We start from the raw sequence: 27,623 nt of genomic DNA on the forward strand, positions 1-27,623 counted from the left end.
AGAGATTTTCTTCTGACAGTAGTAAAATAAAAATTTAATTTTCTTTAATTTAGAACATTAATAAAATAATTAATTAAGGTTTATTTCGCTTCAAATAAAATAATAGACTATAATAAAATAATACTCAAGTGTTGTACACCGTTGGTGTCTAATAAATACAATAATAATAAAATAATAGAGATATCCAAAGATTTCAGTTTTTAATATTTTGCAAGAAAATTTAATATTACGAAGAACTCAATGTAAAATACAATCATAATCATATCACTATGAGCAACCTAAAATTTGAACTCTTTGTATTTCTTGGCTTGCTTTGGATCTTGCCCTTGTTGTCTCTTCCTCTTATTCTAGAATAGAAAAAAATTAGTTTCAAATCAAAGTTAAAATTATTATTGACTCACCTTTTGCCTAGCTACATGCTCAGCAAGCATGTCAGAGAGATCTTCCTTTTGCAGCTGCGACTGCTGCTCTCGCAACGTCTGCTCGTATCGTAGGGCCATGGCGTCTGTGTCCAAGTCCAATTCTGACGGATCCAGAGCCAGCTCCACCATTCCTTCTCCGGTTGCCCCTCTCCTGCCACCCAGGGTTGGAGGAGCGCCTCCAGTGGCTGCTGCGGTGGTCATGTCATACACATGAGTGGATGCCATCATCGACCCTCCAATCCGGTCCACCCTCTTCTCTTGAAGAACAGTGTACAGAGATGGACCCTCGCCGCTGTTGAGGAAAATAGTTAATTGATTATTAAATGAATAAAAGTGCAAAAACATACGTTTCCATTTCACTCTCAATTTTCTTCTTCCTCAACTCAATAATCTCAGGCGTCTCCATACCAGTGGGAATGGAGGAGAGACCTGAGGGAGTGATGAGACCTTCGGCGGGCGTAACAAGTCCAGTTTCGTCCACTGCGCCATCAGCTCCTGCACCTTCTTCTCCATCGGCCTCTTCCTCCTCCTCTTCACTCTCGCTCTCTGATTCCGACTCCAGCTCACCCCATAAAGTGTGGTCCACTTCTTCCTCAGGAATGGCATGCTGAAATAAGACTAGTGTAAAGCACAGACAAACAAAACATTCACATAAAATTTCAGAATAAATTATATTATTACAACTTGAAAATAATTATTTTTATTTGTAGTTTTTTAATGGGCCTTCAATTTATTTCCCAAAATTAATTTTATAGAAAAAATAGGGAAACCAGAGGCAAATGTTTGCACACATTATAATGGTGTGAATTCAAATTTTTCTCTAAGGAGATCCTCATTAAAAAGGAAAATATAGATATAATATATTTAAAAATGCAAAATTTGCAATGCAAAATTACCGCATAATCAGAGGACTGGGTACCAAACACGTCTCCATAGAGAGGTCTGCCAGTTTCGTCAACAGGAGGCTTGCCCCAGCCACCTGCGTGATAGCCGAAAGCACAGCCATCAGGAATAGGTGCATTGAGGCCTGGGATTTTCAAGCTTGGGTACGATGGAGGCGGTCCATAACGCTGCATGGCGATTAGCCATGGTGGAGGAACTTTGTGCGCGTTGTGCCCGACAGGCATGCCCAAGGCGGTTCGCAAGTCCTCTGACAAGTCTCCTGGCTTTTTCTCCTTCAATCTCGTTTCAAACTCTTTGCCCTCGTAGTAGAGGTCTCCGTGTATGGTCATTTTTGGTTTGGTTTGCCATCTTTAAAAATTGGTTCATTTATATAAAAAATATTTAAACAAATTATAGCCTTACTTAAAGAAGGCATCGTGAAGTTTCTGGTAATCAATGTCAATTTTTCCCATCTTTGGACGCACACGCTCACGCATTTTAGCCTTCAAGGTTTTGGAATCTTCCTTTTCCTGCAGGGCCTCTCTCATTTCCATGATGCCAGTCTTCTTGATGAATTCTGGCAGGCGGAATGGCGGCTTCTCAATTCCTCTCTTGCCTTGCAAATACTAAAAATTGAATTGGTTATTTAGAAAAATAATTTTCAGGTGAGGCGCAACCTTTCTTTTGAAGCACCAGTGTCTAGGGACTGGCACGGTGTTTCTGTGTGCCTTCAGCTGGACAAGCAGCTTGGGGTCCCTGGCAGTCACGTCATGCATTTCCACAACGTCTGGTCTGGTCACAAGCTGTTTCAACTCAGCAACACTTAACCTAGTCAGCTGCTTCATTTTCCTCTTTGAGAGCTTTGACAGTCCACTCTCGTTATTTTTCTGCAAAATAAAATTGTTTCCAAACACCTGATGGGAGACTGAATAAAATTGTAGTCACCTCCTGTTCTTCCATTTCATCATCTTCGACAGGTTTTGGAACCTTTTTCAATATCGGTAGAGCAATGGCAGGAACGATGTCAGAGGAGCCTTTGCCAGCAATACGGAATGTCTCAAAAATTAATGCAAACTGCCGATACATTGGATCTAACTCGTTTAATTTCAGAGTTTCTTGAATGTACCTGAAGCCAACAACTCGGTTAAATTCAGCAAAAGCACAAATTTAAAAACTCACTCCACTTCAACGTCAGTTTCGCCCTTGCCGTTTTCTTTGCTGGCTTTTTCCTGCTTTTCTCCCTCCTTGGGTTTCTCGTTTTCCTGGGCTTCTTGATCTTCCTGGGCCTTCAGTTGCTTCCTCTTCTTTTTCTTCTTTTTGTTCTTGTTCTTCAGCCTCTGCTTTTCTCGTGCAGCATTGATCTCAGCCGTATTTCCTTCGTCGTCGCCATCCTCATCCTCCTGGTCTGCATTCAATTCATCCTCTGGAATATCACCATCACCACGGCCGAGAACCCTCGCCCTTTCGTTTTTGAAGGCAAATGCCATTTCCAACGCCTGCGGAAGTTTGATTAGATCATCTTCGTCTTCGACGGCCTCAGGTCCGCTGTTCGGCGGTGCCACCCGCAGGGACATTAAGGGCTGCAGATGTTGCCCGTCATCACCTCCATCCTAGAAATATTAATTCATCAACTAAAACAATCAACAAACTTGCCGGTAAAATAACAAAACGCTGATTGTGGCGATTGTGCACAATTTAGCTGATTTCTTACTTATTTTTACTAAAAAGACTACCAGTGAAAATGATTATTTTACAAACCTCTAGGTTGTGTTCCATCTCAATGTGTTTAGTTTTTATTCTTCGTTGACTGGGGGTCAGAAAACGAAGAAAAATCAGTGATTATTTCTCCTGAATTAAATTGTAAACACAAACACGGCAGAAAAGCGAGACAAACCCACGACCCACGGCTTCAGCCAGGCTTCAGCCGACGACAGCGCCAACAACGATTATTTTGTTTTCGTACGTAGCCCATCCCACTTTTCTGAAGCGCAAGATTTAAAGACGATCACAAAATATCGCGAAAGATTTCTTCCGTGTGAAATCGTTTCAATTGCGCTTTTTCTTAAGGAAATTCCGAAATGGTTATTTCTTAATTAAAATTGATAGGTTCAAGGACGTGCTTCTGGATCCCTTTATAATTTAATGCGTGAGTTTTATTCAATCTTTTTCAAAATTCACAACACACACACAATTAACATAATACACACAACATAATGGAAAAATGAAACTTCGCCGCTGGTACTTTTGTGTGGAATTCTCATAAAAACTGGCGAGATGTGTAACCCGGTGAAAACTGTTTTTTTTCCATTGTTAGCTTCGGTTGTTATTTTCTCTCATGATTGTATCTTAACAGATGATTCAACGCAGATATGAATGGACTTGATGACGTTTTTGCGGCGAGTGGCGATGAAGACGTCTACAGTGGCACCACGGACTTTCTGCACCCCCAAATTTGCAGAGACACCCCCGCCGACGTAGAACGGATGAGAAAGATCCTGGCGAAAGATGGCTTTGCCTTGGAGAGAAGAGACCTGCATTCCGCCCATGAGCTGACTCCTCTGCAAAGTGCTGTCAAGTATGGACACCACCGATGCGTTCAATTTTTGCTTGATCTCGGTGCTGACCACACGCTGCGAACCAGGGACAATAAGAATGATCTCTTAGAACTGGCAGTCTGGGGCTACTCAAACGAGTCTGTGATAAAACTCCTCCTCGACTTCGGTCTTAGTCCAAACTTTAAGTGGGTGGAAAATGCGAAGGTTCGGTACAACAAAGCCTATTACCTCACATGTGCAATGCGCAGTGGAATCTCAGCAGCCCAAATCCTTCTAGACTACGGTGCGGTGATCAATGACTTTGTCGGCTACAGCATAAACTTCAACAACTGCGAGCATTTTGTTGCCTCCTTCAACGCAGTGATTGAGTGCAAATCGGATATTTTAAAATTTCTCCTTCTGAACGGCGCCCCGGTCGATGCCCGGCAAGCTCGACTGCCTGACAACGCCGACCCCGTGTCCAAAGACTGTCTGTCGCTGATCCACCACTTTGTTTGCTCCAACGGGGAAAAGGGGTTTGATGAGGAGTGCAAAATCCTGAACCTGCTGCACCAGTTCGGTGCCAATTTGTGGGAGAGGAACCGACTCGGACTGACTCCACTCCAAGTGCGTAGCAACCGACCAGTGTGGAACAGGGAAAGGCACCTCCGAGACATGGACTGGTACGTGCAGCGACCCAACGAGGGTGTTTTCTTCAGAACGACCGAGTATTTGAGGCATTTGATGTCTGCACCGCTGTCTTTGTCCAGCCTAAGCCGACTAACGATTATTAGGACGATGTCAATGAACTACTTCAGGGACTTGCACAAACTCCCACCTCTGCCAAGGAAGGTTATGGCGTATTTGCGCTGTTGGGAGTTGTTAGATAGGCCCATTTATGAAATTTATTAACCCTTCAAACCGCTCAATTTTTCCTTTATTTCACTATATTTTAATTAAATATGAAGCAGATGTGAAGTTAGTTATTTTTCTTGATTTTGAATATCAATGCAACATCGATATATTTATCACAAGAAAATATTTATTATAACTACTAAATCAAAAATTCTTTTTCTCTGATGGCGAAGTTGGAGTCGTGACCGGCGGCGTTGTAGGCTCCTGCGGCTCGGTGAAGCCTTGCGGAACGTAATACGTTTTGGTGGCCGGCTTGTAAAGTGGGTTCATTCCACTCATATTCGACCTTTCAGTGGCCTCAACGAACTTCATATAATCATATCGGTCCTTTGCCGCCACGATTGACCGCCACAAAAGCAAAAGGAAGAGTCCAATAAGAACTATCGCGATTATAATTATTCCCATGGCGATAGCCGCTGCATTTGGTCTCGGGTTGCAAGTCTGTAATTAAATTTCGTTGAATTAATACTTATGTATATTTAAAAATTCCAATTTACTCGCAAATTAATGTATCAAATAAAGACTAGACCGTTTGCAAAATTTTTGATATATATGCTTGGAAAAAATGCTGAAGATGGAACGATAATTTGTTTCCAAGATTAAATTACTTAAAAGTTTTAACTAAATTTCAAAGACTGGCCTCATCATCTTGGAAAAATTTCTCATTCCATCTAGGTAATTTGTTTGAATAAAATTACCTTTGAGTCCAAAACTTTCAGTCGGACTTTCCTGTTAATGTCCAGGTAATAGCTAAATTGGAAGATGCAGCCCTCCTCGTCCTCAAACTTGCAAAGCTCCTCGTCCAGATCATCAGAAACTAGATAAAGTTATTTCTAGTTTCTAGATATTTTTAAACAGTATATTGCCTTACTTTTCAAGTTTCTAACTTTGTTGATGTAAGAGGTGCTGGAGTTCGTAATGCAAGGATCAATGCTCTCATCTTCAGGACACTCCTCTCCAAAAACTTTGCAGTGCGCGCAAGGTTTATATAGCGAGCACAGCCCTTTGCACGTGTCGCACTTTTCGCAAAAAGCTCCCGTTCGCCTTAAATTGAAAAAATCGATCGAATGAAATTAAAATGAGGTATATATCATGAAATAATATATTAAAATTTCGTGGAAACTCAAGTACTAAAGAAACCGTTTTGACTTAATAAATAATAATCAGCATTGCAAGTTCATTATATGGCTTCAAAATTGATTTATTTTTATTACTTGGTTGTAAGTTTAATATCCGCAAAGCAAGACAAAATATTGTTTTTACATTGACCTAACTAGTTTTTAAAATCTTAGAAAAAAAAATTTGTGTCAAGGTTTGGAAGATTTTTTTTGTATTTAAATGTATTTAGTTTAAAAAAATGTTTTAATTCATCATCTATAATTTAAATTAATCGAATTACCTGGAACCATCTACTGTGTCGCACACGCATTTTCCGCACTCGCACTTTCCTCCACCGCTGCAGGGTTTGGTGTCTCCTGGCGCGATGCAGCTCTCCTGGGCTGTGGTGCACGTGCACCGCTTGCCCTCCCAGCCAGGGTCGCAAAGGCAGCGGCCGCACTCGCACTTGCCGTGCGGCCCGCAGTCTCCGCACAACGAATCGTCGCATTCGCAGAATTGACCATAGGCTTTGCCGTAGCACTGGCACTGACCGCACAAACAGTCGCCGCGGCCCCAGCACAGGTCGACGCCGAGCAGGGCGTCGTCCGCCAGCAGACAACCAGCGTCCAACTCGGTTATGGAGGTGGCGTTTCGCTCTGAACAGCTGCAGGATGGACCATACCTGCAAAAAATCCAAATCTTGGTGTGTTAGAAGCAGGGAGACATTTAAATTTAATCCAAGGGAAATTAGTTTTAAATTTTGCATCTTAAAAATAAAATAGTTTTATGTTTGCAACCAAGAAAAAAATTAATTTCTGATCGAATATTTTCAAAAACCGAAGAGAAACACAGTCCAGATAAGGATGACAACATGTAATCTACTTTTGTCGACGCACCTGTTACGTTTACTGAATTATTATTATTTTGGCCATGGCATAAATTTATTTAGAGTAATTTTTAATCCACAAAATTACATCATCTGCGCAATGATTGCAATATTTCCATTTGGGCGTTGAGTAAAATTATTTTATTTTTTAAATTAAAAAAATATATTCTCACCAGCCTTCGTGGCAAACGCATGATCCACAATTGAGATCTCCGTGGCCCCCGCAGTTGGTGCTGTTCTTTTCTGTCTCACAGTCGCAACCACACAGCATTTCGACTTCAATCTCCAAGCCGGACACCAAGCCCCTCTCCTCAACCTTAACCACTTGGCGCTGGAAAAATAAAATGTGCGTTATGCAACCTGCGCAACGTCGCTGTTGTGCGAGATCGCAAACAGGGGCTACACAAACCCAGTCTTTGGGGTCGGCGGGGCATTTGTCCAGACTGAATGTGAGGGTGAATTTGTACTCTTCCCCTTCCTCAATTTCATCGCAGCTTGATGTGTCCAGGATTAGACCGTTTTTCGCGTTGCACGTCGACTCGTAGCTTACTTTAAGCGGGTAGTTCGCGTCGTCAGAGAAACTGACAGAAGACACAATGTCCTGGAATTAAAAATAATTTTTAATTTATATAGATATTTTGAGTACAGGCAGGAATTCTTACCTTGTAACCTTGGTGAATCAACTGAATAATATTCGAAGAATCTTCTTCCAAAGTAGCGACGTAGTTCACTCCAAGCAAAACGTCATTCAGCCTCTCGTAGTGGTCAATCCGGTCTTTGGTGACAGCGAATATAATGCTCACCTTTGAATTTAATTCAAATTAAATTAATCTTTCTCAAAAAAATATTTAGTATATATATTATATGGTTTTATATCAGAAAGAGAGAGTATAATTTCGTTCATTTGGATCACAACGGCGAACGGTTGTTTCATCACTTTTGTTTCAAAATAATAAAATTTACAAAAAAAATAATTTTATACCTTATTTTGAAGCAGCAAAGTATCAATTTGGCCAAGTGATGGGTAGTCCATTTTATCTGAAGCTAGATAAAGTCCAGTTTTGGAATCCAAATAGCATTTCATGTCATTATTTTTCACAGTCCCTGAGAGCTAAAAAATGATTAAACTACTCTGTCAAATTTTTTAGGGTTAAAAACAATTTACCTTTCCATCTCCAGCAAAGTGTAATATTCCATCTGAGGCAAAAATGACGATTTTCCTCGAATCCCGCGCCCAGCCGATTTGATTTTTGCACGCCAAAATCTGCATCAGCGCGTCCAGCCCGCCCTCCGCGTTGTCCAGATTTCCAGACACTGATGCATTCTGTACTCGTTCGGTGAATTTCTTCATGTCCTTGGACATTGCCAGGTGGTGTCTGAAGCCGTACGCCGGGCTGCAAGTCACCTGACCGGCGCTGCAGGGGTTGTCCAAGCGCGCAGGGTTGATGAACGGCATCAGGGGCTTGTCCACGAACGAGCCAAAACCAAGCCGGAAATTGCGGGTCAAGTTTCCTAACGTGTCGGCTAGTTTTCCACCTGTTGCGAGAATATAGATTCCGGTTTAAGCATTGTTAAAAATAACATGAAGACTAAATTAATGTAGATTTTATTTGAGAGATTATTTTTTAATCACGATTTTTAAAGCTTTTCTATACTCGTCACCAAAACTATTAAGACTTTTTTTATGTGCGTATCAACTCATATGATATTATTTATTATTAATGTGAATTGAAACAACAATATGATCAATTGAATGGCACGTAAAGGGATTAGACTATAATCAAATTAAATAGTTAATTTCATAACTAATTAATATGTAAATATTAAAATAATTTTATTTACTCTTGCTTGGAACATATTTTTTTTTTAATTTCAATTATTTAGATGAAGCAAAACTTTAACCAGGCTATTGAATATTATACCTAATTTTCCTAGCGTTTCTTTGTCGTCACTCATACTGTAGGTGAGGTCCATTAAAAAATAAACATCCAGAGGATAATTCCGCGCAGCCCTGAATCTCAACGGAATGGAAATCGAGTCTCCTGAAAAATATAACATATATGTATATATTAACCATACACCTTTAATACAAGGATCTTTTATACCTGCTCTAATTTGCAAAGCTGCCTTTTGTGGCCGAACTTGTACAGCTTTAATTTGGTCCCTGCCGTCATTATTCAGGTAGTCGCTGAATTTTTGGTCGTTCGTAAGGCTATATTGCGATTTGCTCTGCTCGAAAATTTCCGCTCTGCGACAGCCTAGCTGCTGCAGAGCTTCCACCCTGTCACATCTTGCTCCTTTGAAGTCCTGCAACGAAAAAGATTTTGGCTACGTGGCCCAACTTTTGCGTCTGTACACACAAGGGGAGCCACAATTTCCACGAAATGCTTTATAAAGGGTCCCTCCTCTCATTTGGTGACGGGCGCAAATACGATAAAAGTTATAGAGATCTTGTGTGTTCAAGGTGCGGCGCAGGACAAAAAGCAAATATTTGCTCTCGTCTGAGGCGCCTTATGCTTCGGGATCGTTAGATAATTATTCCCTGCGACCAAAAAATTAACTCTCACCAAGCTCTTGCACCAGGAGCAATGGGGCCCGGCACTTATGCAAGCGGAGCACGACGTTTCTGCGATGCACCGGTTGTCAGATTCGCCGGCATCTTTTCGGGAAATTGATTTTAAAAGCTGTCTTTAGTGGTTTTAATGAATATTGCTCACCTTGAGATAATACTCCAATCGAGATAGTGATCAGTGCGAAGGACAAAACTGAAATCGTGCCTAGCCACGTGCACATGATTATTTTCTATGTTGTCTTCTTGATTTGCATGTCCACTCTTTTTAAAACTTTATAAGCAACTGCTTTTGAACATATTTTACTCAAAACACCTCTTAATACCTTTGAGTTCAGCTTGAGACTCTTTTGGTGTATATGAAATCGCCTCTTTTTATCAGCACTATTTGTGCCACTCCTTGTTTGACGTGCGATAACAAAATTATTATATATGGCTTGGCATTTCTGATAGATGGATCGAAATATCGGACGAATTTTTAATATTTCTTGAAATTGCTGAATTTTTATGTTTTTTGCATCAAGTTTTGATATCAATATATATATGATACGATACGTTTTAACAAATTAAGATTTGATATGGTTATTCCTTCGGATTCGGAACAAGTATAACTTAAATAAAAAATTGATTTGGAAGATGGACACTATTTATTAAAAAAAAAAATTGTCTCTTTTCTGACTAGTTTGGATGAAGGTTGCAAAATAAATTCGATAAATTCTCAGCGATTTCAAGAATATTATTTCTTGATCGATTTATTTCTTGATTTACTATTACCGTCAGCTTAATTTTCAAATTAATGCAATTGAAATATTTACCAGACCTATAATTTCCAATGCTCCAAAATTTCAAATTAATATGAAAACGAAGAGGTACTACATTTAAAAAATGCTTCAGTCTTTTGGCATGTTTAGATCTGCATTATTTGTATTTTGACGGTGCATAAATGAGGTATATCAATAATCAAAATAATCATCAAAACTAAACTAAATTTTTATAGAAAATGATGACACTCAAATAGACTTCATATTTTAAAATGCAAAAAATACATAATAATATAAATTATTTATGAAGTTTTCCTCTTAAATTTTAATAATGATAGTTGTATGCTGTTTCATTTTCCCCATTGATTTGTCCCTTTTCACACAACCAGCGAGCTGGTAGGTTCATCTTTCATTGGCGGGTAAAAAGCATTAGTACGAACAGTGCCCACTTGGCTACCGAGGGCGCCCTAGCCCTACATGAAGTTTGTTTTGGTTGAGAAACGATGGCTTCAGTTGACAGTATGTAATTTTATTTTGTTCTTATTTATAGTGAAACTATTCAATTTATTAACTTAGAAAAGTCATTTTTATTTGCTTAAATATAGAGCTCTTTTGTAGGAGTCTATTTCGAGCAGTCAGTCTCTCTTAGACAGATGAAATTTACCCCAATTTATTTTTGTATGTATGTATATCATAATTCACGATCTTATCAGCAACACAAAACCGCCATCAATTTAAATTAACTTAATCTGCAAAAAACGATAAAACTTAACAAAGGCATAGTTTAACACTCAATAAAGGATTTTAATTGATTCGATGAATATTTGCTTTAATTTTTTTTCCAGATGCAACTCCAGAGAAGCAGCCCGAGGAGTCCTCGGACGCTGTCCTGTCGCCTGACAACAACGGCGCACCGGAGGAGTCGGTTCCAGAATTGGTACTTTAACATTATTATATTCCTATTATTTGTAATTAAATCCATTGAAAGCATTTTCTGCTATTGTCAATCCTTCCGATCTCTCGCCGCTTTTGCTCGCTTTACCTTTTCCAATTTTTTTACGCCCCCTGCTAGACAGAAATTCTAAGTGGGAGCTATTCTCACAATCAGTCTTATGATGCTGAATTTTGAGATTTTGAAGCAAAATTGTGTTTATACACATTTTTTTTAATTATTGTTTAGCTATTTGCTGCACAATATATCTACCAGCCATTCTGCCACATCTCCATCTATTTCGCAATGCTTTCTGGCTCGATGCCATTGATTCATCACGCAATATGAAATAAATACAAATATGAACAATTTTACCGTCTGTGTTAACAGCTAGGAAAGGCACCTGACTTGGCCGCAACGATGGAAGAAGCGAGCGGCGAGCCTCCGAGGAAGAAGCCGGGTGTCGAGTTACATTCCTTGCCAACGAGACAGTACCTAGACCAGACAGTTGTGCCTATTTTGCTGCAGGCTCTTTCAACTCTTGCCAAAGAAAGGTACGTTTCCAAACAATAGTAAAAATATTAAATAAATCGGGGAATTCTGCGGACTTTAGTAGAGTGCAGAACTATTATTTGAAAATTTTTGTGTGAGGAGTAAATTGAAGGGAATTAAGTTTTGTGGAGCATTTGAATTTAATATAAAATCATTTTAAATTGTAATTCCATCAAAATGTTGCAAATTAAATAAAATATTTTGACAAAAAAACTCCATTTTACAAAATTCTCACTTCAAACATTGAAAATATAAAAAATATCAATGATATAAATAATAGTTGGGAAGTTGTAAATTTTTTAAACTGTTTATTTTTTCAGGCCACCAGACCCAATCACTTACCTGGCGAACTACCTTCACAAACACAAGGGGAACTTCGATTCCAGTAATTAGCTGTGAATTGCAATATTTGATTTGTTGATCACTGCAGCATTTTCTGTTAATTTTGTAAAAATTCTCACAATTACGGGATCATAACCAAGTAAGAGCACCAATCGGATAATTTTATAAGACCAAAAATCCTTGCGATTTTGTTGAGATTCGTTAATTCAAATTTGAATTGATTCGTCACTTTTTAGAAATGTTTTCGTAAATTAAGGACTAATATTTTTATATGGAAAGTAAAGACAATTAGCAGAGTCAAGATGGTTAGTTATAATATGACATTTTTAAGCTAAAAGTTGCATGTTTTATAGAAAAGCCAAAGCGGCTGTTGATTTGCTGTTGGTATTATTCGCAAAATTGGCCGTTAAAGTTCAGTCTCTGTGGTTTTATTTGTCAAAAATAAAAAGCAATCGAAATTGTAATTCAGAATTTTATTAGAAAACAACATTGTTTCTCATTTTTTATACACAAAATGTTGAAAATCCTTTAATAGTAATTTTACTTGTACATGCAAGTGGTGAGAGGATTGTTATTTTAAACCCACCCCTTGTTGGAGCAGAGTTTAAGAAGACCGGGGGATGGCCAATCAATCGGCATTGAAAACGAATGGGGGTATTCGCACAACTGAGAAAATTTGTGATTCGATATTGGCTCAACATGGCAGAATTCATCTCGAGGTGAACAGTGGTGATGATGCAACATTGAGGTTCAGGGTTACAAAAATTGCCTCGAAGTTCCCTAACATCCAGATATAAAGAGATTTTTATTTTCACTCCGTCTCGGGTAGCTTTTCAATAATGATCCATTCCCCAAACATTTTTATTCTCTCTTCGTGATCCTCAACCAACTCTATAAATTTCCGGTTCTTCAGTTCGCCTGTGCCAGACAAACCTCTATTTTAGCAACAAGAATTATAGATAGTACCACTTCTTGGATCAACAATGGCACAGCCAGTCTTAAAAATTGAGATCATAAAATCGCAGAAAATGAAATTTTACATAAACAATCTCTCTGTCCGCTCATTCTCTCCGAGCCAGTTGATTCGGCCGTCGTTTGCTTCTGGCAAGGGAACCCGTGGTTCGTTCCAATCTAAAATGCATTTTTTTTCGTATCAGACGCGTTGAATTTCATTATATTAGAAGAAAATGACTGATTTAATCGGGAGTCGCATTTTAAATTAATGATAAGGGAATATTCAGCCTAATAATCATTAAATTTGGTATGAAGACTTGCTCAATCATCGTGAAAAATAAATTATTTGGTAACAATTTGTACCACATAAATTCAAAACGGTATCTCAACAGATTCAAATAAAATCTGGTATATTTTAGTTTAATTTCTAACATAATGACAATATTTCGGCAAAAAATAGATTATTTTATAACTCTAAAACATCATTACTAAATTAATAATTCACTGCGAATTTACGTTATTAAATATTGTTAAAAATACAGTAAATTTAACTTAAAGAAAAATTATTTGATGAAGTTGTTGTAGAGGCTCTGAAAAACTTCAAAAAGTAAAAAAATATTACCCATCAATTGATTTGTCTCGTTAAGGGAGGTCCACATTCATAAACTCATCCCGATTAAAAGCTACATTATTTTAATTGATTTTTTTATATTTCTTGGCATTTTATTTCTTTTCTATACTCAATAACAATATGTTAGAAAGAAAAATGAAACCTGATGGTTCATGCCAGCATCACAAAAGTGAACATGCTTGAGGCGAAAAAATAAATGACATGTTAGAGCGGAACGAACGCATAGCTGCCTTGCGGATATAGTAGGATCCGTAAACAACGAGAATGAAAGCAAATTACTTGAAAAATACAGGTCAGACTTGCATGAAATGAGAAACGTGACTATTTTCTGAACGACTCGTCTGTGACCGAGAAGATCGAGCCGCGAATTCGAGGGGCAAGCAACGCGCGCGTCCGAATTCTGGCCAGGCGGAGCACGTGCAGCGTCCACACAGTTCGTCCTATCTCACTTGGGCACCCGCGCGGGGCTTGAGCAGTTCACGGGGGCAGCGGGACCCGTCTCTCACACGGTGCTCTCCCTCTTGGTCACGAGGGGCGCCTCGCTCAGGTCGTCCTCAAACTGGCTCGGCACCGGCGTCAGTTCGGCCTTCGAGGAAGGCGGCACCACCGGTGGCGGCGCGTACCGCGACCCGTACTGCACCATCGGCGGCCCCAGCTGCACTGACGGCCCTGGTGGACCGCCCCACGGACTGTGGTGCGGCCTCGGCAGCGTGCACTGCGAATACCCTGTTGGCTGCATTTCCACCATTGTGTTCTGCAAAGATGAAAATTGGTTTTAGAGCAGAAATGTCAGAAATTCGCAGTCTTGGAAGATAATTTAGTCAATTTTTTTAAAAAAAAAAAAAATAATAATAATAATAACTTCCAGGGAACACATGAAAACTGCCAACCATTACGGTAAATTAAAAACTGCAGAAATATTTGAACATGAGTTCCTAAAGAGTTTTTATGACTTGAATTATCAGTCAGTTTTTTTTACAGATTAAACTATTTTTTAATATTATTTATCAAGTCTCTTTCGTAATAAATAGATGATTCGATTTTGCTACCGACATTACCCAACGGAGAACAAGAAAAGGCTGAAGTCATTCTTTCTTTTCTACCTTAAAGATTTTTATGTTGGACAGGGCGATTTTTCGCCTTGGTAATAAATCCCAATATAACCGTGGTGGGAATTGTAGCACACGAAAAATTTTGCCTGGAATTGCACCCAGAGCAAATAATTTCGCTTCCATTAACCGAATGCGTCACGGAATTAAACTTACAAGGTCTCTCAGTCCCAGGCCTCCATTCCTTAGGGTGCAGTAGCCTGCAAATTGTCCTGGAGGCGGTATGTGTGAGCTCCTGCCATGAGGCGGTGTTGTGTCTATTGTGGAAACTAACTGTCGATGTCTCATGAAGGCAACCTCGTCTGGATCAACTGCAAAAGAAAGAAGTTTTAAATTTTATTTGTATACTTTTATTTTTTCAGTCGTCATTAGTTTTAATACCACAAATAAAATCGTAGTCTATTTATTTTTCCTTCGATTGCCCTTTTTACCATTTTTTTTTCTAAATTTTCAAACAGAAAAATTATGAAATGAAACTCACTGCAAGGTTGTGGTATGATATCTGGGTCCTTTTCGTCGGCACCGTCCGGCGGGGAGCAATCGCTGACCGCCCCCATCGCGGCCAGCGGCTCCAGCTTGAGGGTGGTCGGCGTGCTCGAGCCTGTTTTCTCGAGCAGGCCCAGCCCAATACTGCAGGAGCCGCCGTCCACGCCTCCTTGCTGGTTAGCGCGGTTCTTTGGTCGGTCTCTCGAGGGGCACTGCGACCTCAGCACGGCGCAGGCCACTAGGGCTACCACCAGAAGGGCTGCTGCCACGCCGACCAACACGCTCATTGTCGGGGTCAACTTAAGGCCTGATCGAGGACGATCTGAAAATTCAACAAAATTGTATTGCATAAATTATTTCAATAATTATGTAAAGCACGGATATTTCTAGAAATTTGTTAATTTAATTTTGGTTATAGAAAAAATCATCGTAAATAATTTGAAAAACACTCAAAATTTTAATTTCTAGTTTAAAATCAACCAAAAACTTCAGTTGGGCCTCAAAATTGAATTTCTAGACGCAAAATTTTTAACTTTAATAGTTACAAAGAGTTAGAAAGTTAATTTTTTTTAGTCCCACTGTAGCCTTGCGATGCCTTTGTTGCATAAATTCATTTTTGAGCAACTGTTACTCAAATAAATATAAGAGTTTATTTTCATACCAAAATTGTTATATATTCTAATGAAAAGTGAGTCGTAAAAATATTGATTTTTTTGGTCGTGTAGATTTAAGGGATGCAAAGTGTTATATTGTTCTCAAGGTTTATAATAACAATAGTGCGTAATTGTATTCAATAATCTGTAGGCGAAAGTAAACGTAAAAAATGAAGGCACAAAATCCTCACCAGATTCTGACGTTGTGAGCTGCTTCTCTGGGAGGCGAAGGGTGTTAGCGTGCAGAACTACAGGCTCGCTCTTGCCCTTGGCGTTCACCGAGAAGACAAAAGCGCGATAGCTGGTGCCTGGCTTGAGGCCGCCGAGCATGAATTTTGGGGAATTGGGAGCAGTGGCGTTGGCCGCCAGCTCCTGGGTGGCTGTTTCTCTAACTTCCAGCAAGAACGACTGGGGAAGACCTCCGTTAAAACCCTCGGTGCAGGAGACGGAAAACGAGTGGGTGGATGAGTTGAGGACTGAGCAGTTGTGCACTTGATCCGGCCGACCTGGAATATTGATGTGGTTTTTAACATAAATTTTCCAGTATGGTTTATTTATTGTAATTAATCAATTTTTTTAAGTTTTTTGACTCGAGGATTGAAATGAACGGAACAAAGTGGATGAGAATTTTTAAAAATTAATCATTTTTTACCAGCAGCAATGATATGGAAGACACAGGGCAGTCTCTGGCTGCCCACTTTGTTCGAAGCCCAGCAAAGGAGTGAGCCGTAGTCAAGTTCAGTCATCGGGGTGTAGGTGAGCCAGCTCTGGGTGCCGCTGTGAGTCATCTGGGCAGAGGCCACGTCCACGCTGTCAGCTGAGTTGTTGAACGTCCACCGGAACTTCAGGTCTACTGGGTTCGCGTCGACGTTGCATTGGATTCTTGCACGCTCTTGTTTGGCCACTCCGTGGACTCGAGGCTGACTCGGCCGACACGTTGGAGCATCTGATGACAAATTAAACCAAACAAACGATAAGTGGAAAATTCTTTCAAGGTATTGTGTTTCTTGAAATATTTATTTACAGCTGTTTTTCAACTGACTAAATGCATTTTTGCTTCCTTTTCAGACGGTCAAAAGACCTAATTAAAAACGTATTAGCCAACGAAATCACTCTTTAATTAAGTATCAGAGCTAATTGTAAGAATTCTGTTTAGACTAAAAAAGTAAAAATAATGATTTTAAGCGTGCGATGATTTTAATAAATCTAGCAGCTAAATTATTAGGTCGATGAACTTTACATGACCAGCCTTCTAGAAAGGAAGCCAAAAATTGTGAGTGATATGAAATTAATCTTTTGGAGGAAATAAAGGTTGCATAATAACCCCATTGTGTATTCTCATTTTCAGAAACCATAGAAAATTTAAAATTAATTATTTTACTATAGCTATGCAATTTGCCAGACACACGCGTTGTGCGCGTTGCATAAACCACTAAAGAAGTATTTGGTACAAACAGCTGCTGTTGATCCGCAAAATTCTTTACGCTGCGGTCCATAATCGCTTTTTGTGCCGCGAAAAATATGTTTGGCAAACATGACCTAATTTTTAGCCCATAATTTTGAAGCAGAGCCGAAGTGTCTGTTGAGAATCAATTTGGCAGAGTGCTCTGTTTTACGAGGTGAGGCTCATGGAAATAAGCCTACATACACGGGCGCGCAAACAAGCCAAGCGGTGTTTGGCCGTAATCACTTTACGCTCAGCCACTTACAAAGGACGTCGAGGAAAAATGCGTCGCTCTCGCCGTCACCCTCCGTGTTGAAGCCGACGCACGAGTAATTTCCAGCCGAATTCCTGCCAACTTTCTGGAGAACCAAACTTTGATTGCTGACAATTACACCGGCTGCTGTGTTGTGATTTAGGGGCTTTCCCTGAAACAAGGAAGAAAACAACCGGCGTGAGAATTGGATGCCGGGGCGTGCGCGCACACATTGGCCCGGCAGAAATAAAAACGCCTCGAAATTGCCTTAGTGCCACATTCTAACTCATTTCACCACTCGCCTCTAAATGTAATTACAACTATAAAAAAAGAAAAAGCTTGCAGGAGAAAGATCGAGATAAATTGCTACAATTGCGAGTTATGACTTTTATCGTTGTGATGGTCTGTGATTTTTATATGTGTATTATCCTTGGAGTAAATTAAATTTGTCATTTTTTTATTGGTTTCTGACAAACACGGTTGAAATTAATTGGAAAACAATAAAAAACGGATTAGAGGATTGTCATGTAATTCCCCCCCCCCCTCCCCACGAGGTACGAGGATGGATTTAGAGGTACAATCGGTAAAATTTGATTTCATTTGTTGTAGTTGTTAGTGTATTTTGTGAGTTTTATGTTTAAGTTTTTTTTTTTAAATTGTAATTTTCAAGAAATGGGGAAAGTGGCAAAAATCCACGTATTTAATTATTCAAAAATTAATTTTCAAAATCTAAGTAAAAATTCCCAATTATATTTTTTGATATGTTTAGGTCACTTTGTGGGGCTAAAAATAAAAAAAAATATTACCATTTCAGGCGATGGACCGGTTTCGAATTTTAATTTGAATGTCTTGGGGTCCCCGGAAGTGGCCTTGACCTGTGACCTCCAGTATAAAATATGTATGTGTAATCGAAAATACTCGCCAAGAATCTGTTTTAGGTTGGAGTCCAGGGGCACGATATTCGCTGTCAAAAATTAGTTAATTTTTCAAAAACCACTTCGCAGATCTGAGGGAGCGGGGGCTATTACTTTTTATGGGCCTCAAGACATAGTGCCACCAACATTTTTTGCTTACCCGCCGTGCCAAACGATTGAACAATTGAGAAAATATTGATGACATACAGATGGTCGAAATTGGTATATTTATTTCTTGTCAGAAAAAAGCATGCAATCGATGAAAAGGCTCCTTATCAAAATAGGATGTCGGACCTTCGCTCGCCTATGGTAAATTTAAAAGGAGTGGCAAGCTAGAGAGCGAGAGAGAGACGAAAGGCAACTCTCCAGAGAGGCAGTAGTTAAGCTAGGTAGAAGTTTTGTAGGTCAATTACAACAGAAATCTGCGCCATATCCCAAGTGATTATAACAAGAGGGAATTCTGCGTGTACAAAGGAGTTAGCGGTGCGTGTACAAATCCATTGGCTGCAGATTCTGCTGACTGAAATAATAATTGGCTTTCTCTTCCTCGTTCCTCGACCCTGAAGTACTGCGCGCGGCTTGCAGCACAATCAGCAGAAATAAAATGCATCCCTGCCTCCCCTCGTGCCGCAGGGGGCCACACACGCACTCAATTATTCGCCCCACTATCTGCTTATGAGGCAAATCTGCCTTATAAATGAACTTACATTGTGTCTCCACTCGACTTTGTAAGCCGCTGGCCGTGCGTTCACCCGGCAGTCGAAGTAGACATCCGTCCCTTCGCGTATGTTGTCCGGGCTGAGCGAGGTCCCGAGGTGGATTGTCGCCTCCGGGATATCTGCAACATCATCCGAAATTAGCCTTTGTTGTGCACGCACTCACATGAGAACTAAATTGCTAGGCGCGCGCAGATTAAATTCGCACGATTCGATGCTTTCGCTCGCTCGCTGGGTCTGGCAAAATTCGGCACATAGCTGTGGCTTCTGCCAACGCGTGCTCTACTTAAGCCACTGCTGCTTCGGTTTTGGTCGTTAATTATTGCGTTTGCACTTCAACAACTTTGGGTCAACCGAGTAGACCGGCCAGACACCAGGCGGTACTATCAAACTTAGAAGCAGGTCTAACAGTTTTTTAAGAGTGTCCAACCATTTCGGAATCCTCATGAATTTTCAAGCTGTGTTTCTTTAAAAATCACTTTAAGAGGATGAACATGATTATTTTGACTTAATTATTGGCTCCAGGTAGCTCCCGGAGATCTATAGATCAGACTGCGTGATTGAGAGTAATATTTTTCTGTTTATTTTTGGTATGGAATTCATGATTTTAACTAAAAATGACTTCAAATTCTAAGTTCTGAAGGGGAAAAACATTAAGAATTGACACAAGAACTTAAATTTCGGCTGGCGAAAGTCAAAAAACCACCTCCGGAGACTCTCTAAAAGGTGGATAATCAATTCCAACCCCTAATATATATATTAGTATAATTTACTATTTAAAATCGGTTGATAGTCATATCTGCTCGAAAATCAAGTCGAAAATAAAAATTATGAAAATTAGCCTAAGTTTCAGTGCTCAAAAACACGTTTTGTACGCTCTTGCAGTGTGAATATCTCAAAATCGAAAAATTCCATCTGCCAAAATTTTGCTATTAACTTAATATTAAATTTAGAATGTTTTAATGTGTACTGCGTTGAAATTTTTTTGAGCCATTTTTAAATTTAAGTTACATTTCACTATTTTTCACTAGATAGAGGGAAAACATATTATGCGGTGACGAATTGAATCAAAAAATTGAATTAACATAGATCAGTGTAAAATCAAATTGACCTTTAAAGTTGTTGTAAGTAGCAAAATATTCCTGAACGGATAGGAATATTTTACGGACTACATGGTGTAGGTTTAAAATTCGTGAAACCATAGAAAGTCAACAAAAAACTCTCTAAGCGCCGGGGGGTTAATTTTTTAATCGAGAATTTTTTCCAGAGCAACGCACAAATTACGCATGTATCAAGCGAACGTTTGCAGAGCTACATGCTACAAAATTAATTATTGTTTGAGGGATGCGCATGTATCCAGAGCAAACGCTCTAAAATCATTATTCACGTCCTGCTCCTCGTCAACAGCACACACAAGCACATGAATAATACCGAAATCGCTGGAGCTACATTCAGCCGGCTCTCTCTCTCTCTCTCTCTCTCTCTCTCTCTCTCTCTTGTCCCTTGTTGATAAATACACACATACATTCGCACAAAGCAAATCGGCGCAAGTCCGTTCGGCGCCTGTGTTCGATTTTTTATCATTATTATGGTTTCCAGCTTTATTTTACGGGGCAGCGGGCTGCAAAACAGAGTCCATCAATTTAAATCAATTTCACACGGATATTTTCGGCAGGCAAATGCACGAAACAATAAACAGCAGGGGTAGAAAGCTGGGAAAGCTTGCTACCTCGGCTGTCCGCGCGGGCCTTGATAAATTGAGTGCGCCGAAAAATAAATAATTCTGCCAATATCGAGGACGCCGAGTCGAGTGCGCACAATTAGGCTGCGAGAGAGAGAGAGAGTGAGAGAGTGGGCGGCCCAGCTCATCTCATTAATTTCCCATGCGCCACACCACCTGGCGGCAGGGTCGCTGGCTGCTTTGCGAGCGAGCGGAGCACCCTGCCTGCATTTCAGCGTTGGCCTGGAAAAGGCCGCGTGCGGAATAAATGTGCGTCGCCCGTCGTCGACGGCCGCGAAAATAATCGCCCCCGGCACTGAAATTTTGTGCCGCTGCTCGTCCCAAAAAACTCATCAGCTCGGGAATTTCCTGCTCCTTCATTTGTCTGTTCGGCGGATCCTTTTGGCACTTTGCTCTCAATCAATTTTTATTTTTACAGCCTCCTGCGTTAAAATGGCTAGAATGCTGGAATTTGGGTGAGCTTTCAAAGGATACTTGAACGGGCAGGTTTTCAAGCCTTGCATTTTTCATTACGAATAAAAAAGACCAAAATTTCTTGAATTTGACATGTTTTCAACCTTTGAAAATCTTGCATTAATATTCCAATCTTATCAATCGATTAAATTTATTTTTCAAAATTACCGCCCTCTACAATCTACCTTAATATCGATTTGATTTCCATCTGGTAAGATCATAAAGCAAAGTAGCATCAAATTCAAAACAATCTTTGCAATTTCACTTTCTGCTTTTAAAAATTCTGCGTTTCTCCGGTGTTCCATGCATTCAGTCTTTTTCATATTTTCAGTGTTAATCTAACACTAATAAAAATATCTTGTATGGCTTTCCGCAGAAATTGATATCAGGCTTCTTTTTGGTGAGTTTTTTACACAAGGAAAAATTCAAACCTCACATAATCGCCAGGAAAAGGCAATTGTATATTTTTGTACAATAAGGAAAACTCTAAAAGAGGGATTGCAGAAATTGCCTGGCCCTCTTTTGTGCCTCCGAGCCTTAAGTGAGCGAATTCAGTATTACGGCATCTTCCTGCTGGGCTTCGCATCCTAAATTATTTATGTAGTCGTAAAAAATGTATTTTGCCGAGACAAATGTGCGTACATTTGCGAAAGCGAAAAAAACGCACTTTCCCTTTTCTCTCTGTAAAAATGTCACCCGTTATTCTCGTTCCAGGCGCAGCGACAGCAAAATCGACGCTATGCGTAAAATTTTACGACAAAAAATGCGAATAAAAACAAGACAGGTGGGACGGCTTGCGCTCGCCGACAGGCCCGAAACAGCCTGCGAGAGCGAGGGGAAAAAGATTTATTTAAGTTGGCGTCGATTTTTCTCACCTGCCGAGGGGGAAAAGCGCACGCGGACAAATTTACGCTTTGTCAAAACAGTTTTAAGGCGCGGCTAGATCATCCCATTTGCGGCATCAAATATGGATGCGGCTCCAGCTGAAATACGGCGAGTGATTGTAAAAAGCAACGCACCATCAACAATTCATGGCCGAATCGATTGCAGATGCTCAACACTTTTGCGGCCGGCGCGCGCGTTGAGGAAAAACACACACTTGGCGTAAATCCACGTGCTATTAAGAATTTAGCGAGCACGCAGCTATGGCTGCTGGCGAGGAGATAGCGAGCGGAAAAAGCGGCTCCGCAGAAAAGTCAATTATATGCCAAGCGAGGATTTATTCGAGCAATAATGGAATTTCTCTCGGTGCGCGTGCTTGTTATTGCCATTGGCGTCATTTCATTTCACTGCTGGCCCACTTTTTTGTGTTTACGCCCTTTCCCCTAGCTCTATGTGTTTGCTCGAATGCCAACACAGTCTGTATTGCTGGAAATCAATGCCCTCGATGGGAAATTTCAATTCGATTTCTCGCAGGCCGACAGTGGTTTCCAAGAGTTATATGCAATAAAACAAGTGCTTTAGAAAACTCTCATTATTTGGATTCAAATCCTGTTTTGATACATGATTTGGATAAACAAATCATAATTGTAAATTACGAACGAAATTTGATTTGGGTGTGTGTAATAAAGAAAACAACCCCTTTATTGAGGTTGGGTTATTTGACGCTACTATGATGGTTTGTTTGAGTAGCTGGCTTTTCCAAATGATGCTCCCTCCCGATTTGAATATTGGAGATTTTACGGATTGCATTTAAATATTTTGCAAACAACAGATTAATCATAATTTTATTTGTTGTTTCATAGCTAGGCTTTGGAAATTTACTATGGCTTTCAAAGCACGCTTGCTGTTTACCATATATTTATAAAATGAGGGATTATTAGAGTTGTAATTTTCAGACGGGTGATTTATTTTCTATACAATATCTGATATACTTAAAGGTTTTTATATTGTATAGAATATTGCCGAGAAAAATGAATAAAAATAGTCTAAATTAATCTAAACTGACTCAACATCCTTATAAGAAATCGTTGAAATCAGAAAATAGCTTTACTCATAAATTAGATTATTCAGCATTCCCAAATAATGGAAAGCTTTTTTATGACTAAAAATGTCGGGGCGTAATAATGCAACTCATAATTTTGAAGCAGCGGTTGCAGAGAATTCGACTCAGACCGCAATTCCTCCGCTCACTGAGGAATTTCACTGGCAAACTCACGTCTGTCGGGCCAGCCCCAATGCCGACTAATAAGCACGTCGCGCCGACTTTTATTACGGCTCGACTCAAGCGTACGTTACGGCGTTGAAATAATTTTCCATCCATTACAATATCGCTCATTTTCCGCATGTAAAGTAAGCTGCTGGCCTGCGCGCGTTCTCCGCCAACCGTACTACTGCTGCTGGCTACACCATAAAGTCTGATACGTTTGAAGTTAATGCCTGTTTATGTTCCCAGAGGCTTGAAAGCTATCCTTGCAGGGTGTTGTAGTATCTGATGAAAAGGGATCGCGCGCAGACAAGCAAGCAAGCAGGCAGTCTGTATCTTTATGGTCATTTACCTCATGTGAAACATAACTCAAACTTTCGTCATTAAACTGAACGTCAAGTGATGTGGGACTCGGGCAGCCTTTCCGCCGGCCGCCTGCCTGCTTGCTGGCGTCTCGTAAACTCGAAATTAACAAGATAAAGAACGGCGGACGAGAGGCTGTAGGCTGCAGCAGCCTAGCGGCCGAAAAGTGGCACCGGGGCGAATCTTGGCCAACTGCGTGCCCGGCCTGCACCTACGGGACACGGGCTTTTACGAGGCAAAAAGTGGGCCGCGAGTACCGTCAACAATGGGGCATTGTGCTTGCAAAGGGCAAATTCAAGTGGAGTCAAGTAGAAGCTCTACCCCGGCCGTTAAGACCCGGCTTAGCGCTGAATTAATTAAAGGAAAAGACTTTTTCTCTCCATTTCTCCCGACAGGAAAAATTTCCCTCTCTGTGAAAAGCAGGAAGGCTTTAAAAATCGAAAAGAATAGATAGATCTTTAGAGTAATTAATCACTTGCTCTTATTTTCGTGTAGTGCGACAAATTTAAATCAAGTATTTAATTATTCAAAGCTGTATTATACTTAATTAAGCACCGATCATTCTTAGACCACTTGACTTTCTTTTGTTCAAAACGGAAAGGGCAAGAGGGCGAGTTCCGTCCGGTGGTCTCAGGGGATCTGGTTGAAAGTAGAAACTTTTTCCCTTTATGTGTATAAAAATTACAATCACTTAGAAAATCAATTTATAACTGCGGGCAAAAAAAGGAAAGTTTTTACATCAACCTAACTACTCTAAGTGCCTCTTTCCCGTCGTCGCCCGCCGTTGGAGAGAGTAGTATGTTTTATTTTACATAATCAAATTGAAAACTTTTAAAGATCTCTGGGCGCAGTTTCAATATCGGGCATTAGCATAAAAAGTTTAATATTGGACGTGATTAAATTTCCAATAGGTTGGGCGGACGGGCGAGGGGCGAAATGAGACACGCCGTGCCGAGAAAGCCTCGCGAACAATAAAGCGCGCGTCGAAAAAGGCTTCGATCAGGATTTATTTTGCACGCGCACTTTGGATGAATGAAAGCAGGCAGCAAGCGGCACCGAATCCAATCACTTTCAGCAATTCAATCAGAGCGTGAAAACATTTTGATAATATTGCACCTCATTCATGAGCCGCCGGATTAGCTGCATTGTCGACGGCGATCTGAGCCTGGCCGCGAGGGAAAAATGCGGAAAAAATGACAATAGAGGCATTTGAAAGTTTTCCCGCATTGTCATCAATTCGCTCGCTCCGCAATACCATGGATTTCATTTGGAATTTGATGCGGATTAGCAAAATAGGATGATAGCAAAGGTAATTTGCTGAATAAGTATTTTGATTCGGATTTTCAATATAAATTATGATCCCAGCCCAAAGCTATATTTTGTTTATAGACCAGATGAAATTAATTTTAATTGATTGTTTTTGCTTCTGAATATTGAAATTATAATTTCATAAATGATGAGCTTGCTCTTGATTTTTATGCTCTGATAATTTAGTTGGTTTAACTAGAATTTGGATTTAATGGACGGTGAAATTTTCATCTTTTTTTCAAAGCGACCAAATAAATCAACTTTATTTGAACGCTTAAATTAGCTGAAGTAATATACGGCCAATAGTCAAAGAACACATACAACCAATTCGTTAATTCTGACGTCATCAATAGACATGGAAGTTTTTGCCAGTTTTTGCCAGGAAAGTCTACTTATTAGTTGTATTTATTTATGGACTAAAATGCAGAGTTTTACCGTCCGAATTATTCGTTTTCAGAGATGATAAGGCCGATGTTTATGATTTTGAGGAAATATTTATTCTATATTGAACAAATATAAAGCTAACACATGAATTTTAAACATACTTTTTTGAGTTTGCGCGAGTTCACATTTTCAATTTGCTGTTTCAAGGAAAAAAATTTGAACGGAAGGTGAGATAAAATTGGATTTTGAGGGTTAAATTTTTATCCCCATCAAAAATATTTAGAGGTTGGGAGGAAAATATATTTTTCAACGCAAATCGTAGATTCTATTTCCGTGTTTTGGCGATTGAAAGTCCTATTTTGCAGTTTTTTAATGTATCGAAAACACTGAATGAAAGTACTCCCAACAAAATAAACTAAGATTGCCAGGTGAAAATGTTCGATTTTGTACGATTTTTTTGTTGCATTTTCCGCAGTTTCAAAGCCAGAAAAAAATAAATTAAAATAGAAAAGCAACGAAATGATTAGGACTGTAATTTAAGTTTCCTTATTTTCTTCCTTAAAAATATGACGTCAGAATTTATTAGCCGCAAAGTCTCAGTTCAGCGCTTTTTCCACGGGGCACCCAATTAAGTTCGTTTCTTCGTCATGTTCATGTCAGAATTTTTCTGCTGCTTTGACAGCGATCATATTTGTTACAGTCCAGGTCCTTTAAGGGTCGCAGTAAGCTCGAGGTTGTACTGTAATTTGGGCGAATAACATTCTCCCAATCAGTGCACAGTCGATTAATTTCCGTCTTGCGAATTCCGTCGGTCTGGGTACATAAAAAGTTTTTCTCGAACAGGATCCGGATGCCTGCTTCAGATATACACACAATCTCGAAATTAATTTGCCAGCAAACTCGATCGCAATTTCGCTGCGAAACAAACTTTGCCTGGCGACCGACAAGCGCGCAGCAATCCGGTGGCGCACGAGCAGACCGAACCGAGTAATTCCGCACCGAACGCAATTTGTTTGAGTATTTCACTTTAATGGACACATTCTGCCGGTGCTAGATGAGAACGCGCGGGCCAAAGTTGGCGAAATATTTGAGGGTGTGGCAGGTCCGAATGAGCCCGGGCGAGAGTGATGAATGCGGCAGTAAAAAAAGTTGGAGCAGACCCAATGTGATTGATACAAGAGTCTCTCTCGCATTACAACAACACGCTATAAATGTAGTAGCTGCGCTCATTTGGTCAAGTGCAGCCCGGCCGGCCTTTTTTCGCCGGCCGCCGGCCGTTATAAATTGGTGCATATTACCGGCAGCATTTCCCAATCGACTCATTCCATAAGCTCCGGCGTCCGCAACGCTAAAAAATGTCTATCATATTATCAAAACGACAAGAGCGGAGAGGGTCGAGGCCTGTTGGAAGCTGCAGCGGTGCCCGGATCCGGCCTTTTTCCATCAACTTTTTCCCGTAACGAAATTTTTCCAATAGATTTATCTTTGTCGCGTATCTCATAAGATTGTTTATAGTGTATCTCCGCCTCCGTGCCTTCATTTATCTTAGCGCGCGCAGAGGGAGCGAGCGAGCGAACGAACGGGACAAAAAGTTAACCTTTCCGGTTTCTCTGTTGCAACCTTTCATCCGCTAAGAAGGTTAAATAATAAAATACTGTTGGTGATATTTCCACGCCGAGCAGGAAAAATAAAATAGCTCCTTTCTCCTGCGCGACCATTGTTTCAATGAAATTTATTTCTCTGTGTACCCCCGCTAGCGCTACATATTCTAAAGAGTGCTTGAGAAGGCAAACAAAGAGCGACGTGAATTGCGGAATAAACAGACGCGCGCAAACATATAAAATACATGATGGCATACTGCAGCAGGCCCAGCAGGGACGAGAAAAATGCATTATGTTTTAATGTTGCACCGAGCTGTTTTTATATTTTCTCGGAATGATCAGACAATGCAATGTGTGTGTGTGTGTGTTTCAAGACTTAAAAAAGGTTTTGCAATTAATTTTCCTTGTACAGTTCTAGGAATATCAAACGGTCGAGTTATTTTCCGGGAAATGTCTTCCATAAAAAATACGAAGAATTTTCAAACACATTTGAACCTGTTCGATTCAAAGAGAAAAAGTAGAGTAGATGTTGAACAATTATAGTTGTTTTTATTTCAGGCGCCTCAAAAAATAAA

General features: G+C 40.0%; 5 protein-coding genes across 7 annotated transcripts in view; 2 read left to right on the plus strand and 3 right to left on the minus strand.

The window, feature by feature from the left end:
• Window positions 1–181: 181 nt before the first annotated feature.
• On the minus strand, window positions 182–3,213 carry Sf3b2 (splicing factor 3b subunit 2). Its single transcript, XM_065476585.1, has 9 exons — window positions 3,063–3,213; window positions 2,484–2,914; window positions 2,250–2,430; window positions 1,982–2,191; window positions 1,728–1,930; window positions 1,319–1,673; window positions 770–1,029; window positions 402–714; window positions 182–347 (listed from the first exon to the last, which is right to left on the minus strand). Exons 1-9 carry the CDS (start codon window positions 3,078–3,080, stop codon window positions 279–281), a joined length of 2,040 nt encoding a protein of 679 aa, XP_065332657.1. The 5' UTR covers window positions 3,081–3,213; the 3' UTR covers window positions 182–278.
• A 65-nt stretch (window positions 3,214–3,278) lies between these two features.
• Window positions 3,279–5,304, plus strand: LOC135947838 (ankyrin repeat and SOCS box protein 13-like). The gene is made up of 2 exons (XM_065496800.1): window positions 3,279–3,450; window positions 3,658–5,304. Exon 2 carries the CDS (start codon window positions 3,674–3,676, stop codon window positions 4,748–4,750), a length of 1,077 nt encoding a protein of 358 aa, XP_065352872.1. The 5' UTR covers window positions 3,279–3,450; window positions 3,658–3,673; the 3' UTR covers window positions 4,751–5,304.
• On the minus strand, window positions 4,813–9,697 carry LOC135947837 (integrin beta-PS-like). 2 transcript variants are annotated; one of them, XM_065496799.1, is made up of 14 exons: window positions 9,633–9,697; window positions 9,455–9,570; window positions 9,305–9,396; window positions 8,843–9,044; window positions 8,660–8,779; window positions 7,903–8,273; window positions 7,720–7,848; window positions 7,400–7,540; window positions 7,147–7,338; window positions 6,911–7,068; window positions 6,153–6,533; window positions 5,625–5,797; window positions 5,452–5,570; window positions 4,813–5,194 (listed from the first exon to the last, which is right to left on the minus strand). In XM_065496799.1, the coding sequence occupies exons 2-14, from the start codon at window positions 9,528–9,530 to the stop codon at window positions 4,898–4,900; spliced, it is 2,451 nt and encodes an 816-aa protein (XP_065352871.1). In that variant the 5' UTR covers window positions 9,531–9,570; window positions 9,633–9,697; the 3' UTR covers window positions 4,813–4,897. The 2 variants fall into 2 exon arrangements, with proteins under 2 accessions (XP_065352871.1, XP_065352870.1); XM_065496798.1 differs by having other exon boundaries at window positions 9,455–9,580; window positions 9,633–9,687.
• Window positions 9,698–10,510: 813 nt separating this feature from the next.
• On the plus strand, window positions 10,511–12,356 carry LOC135935587 (protein dpy-30 homolog). The gene is made up of 4 exons (XM_065478036.1): window positions 10,511–10,586; window positions 10,913–11,004; window positions 11,389–11,552; window positions 11,871–12,356. Exons 1-4 carry the CDS (start codon window positions 10,571–10,573, stop codon window positions 11,941–11,943), a joined length of 345 nt encoding a protein of 114 aa, XP_065334108.1. The 5' UTR covers window positions 10,511–10,570; the 3' UTR covers window positions 11,944–12,356.
• The window catches only part of LOC135935522 (nephrin-like), a 206,446-nt gene continuing 191,170 nt past the window's right edge, over window positions 12,348–27,623 (minus strand). For both annotated transcript variants that reach the window (XM_065477927.1, XM_065477936.1), the window contains exons 8-14: window positions 19,044–19,174; window positions 17,435–17,594; window positions 16,378–16,671; window positions 15,917–16,231; window positions 15,068–15,394; window positions 14,743–14,897; window positions 12,348–14,231 (exon numbers count right to left, since the gene is read on the minus strand). In XM_065477927.1, coding sequence (XP_065333999.1) covers window positions 13,980–14,231; window positions 14,743–14,897; window positions 15,068–15,394; window positions 15,917–16,231; window positions 16,378–16,671; window positions 17,435–17,594; window positions 19,044–19,174 — 1,634 coding nt within the window. In that variant the 3' untranslated portion in view covers window positions 12,348–13,979. The remainder of the gene's footprint in view (window positions 14,232–14,742; window positions 14,898–15,067; window positions 15,395–15,916; window positions 16,232–16,377; window positions 16,672–17,434; window positions 17,595–19,043; window positions 19,175–27,623) is intronic.

This window comes from Cloeon dipterum, chromosome 1, assembly GCF_949628265.1.
Source record: "Cloeon dipterum chromosome 1, ieCloDipt1.1, whole genome shotgun sequence".
Taxonomy (NCBI): domain Eukaryota; kingdom Metazoa; phylum Arthropoda; class Insecta; order Ephemeroptera; family Baetidae; genus Cloeon; species Cloeon dipterum.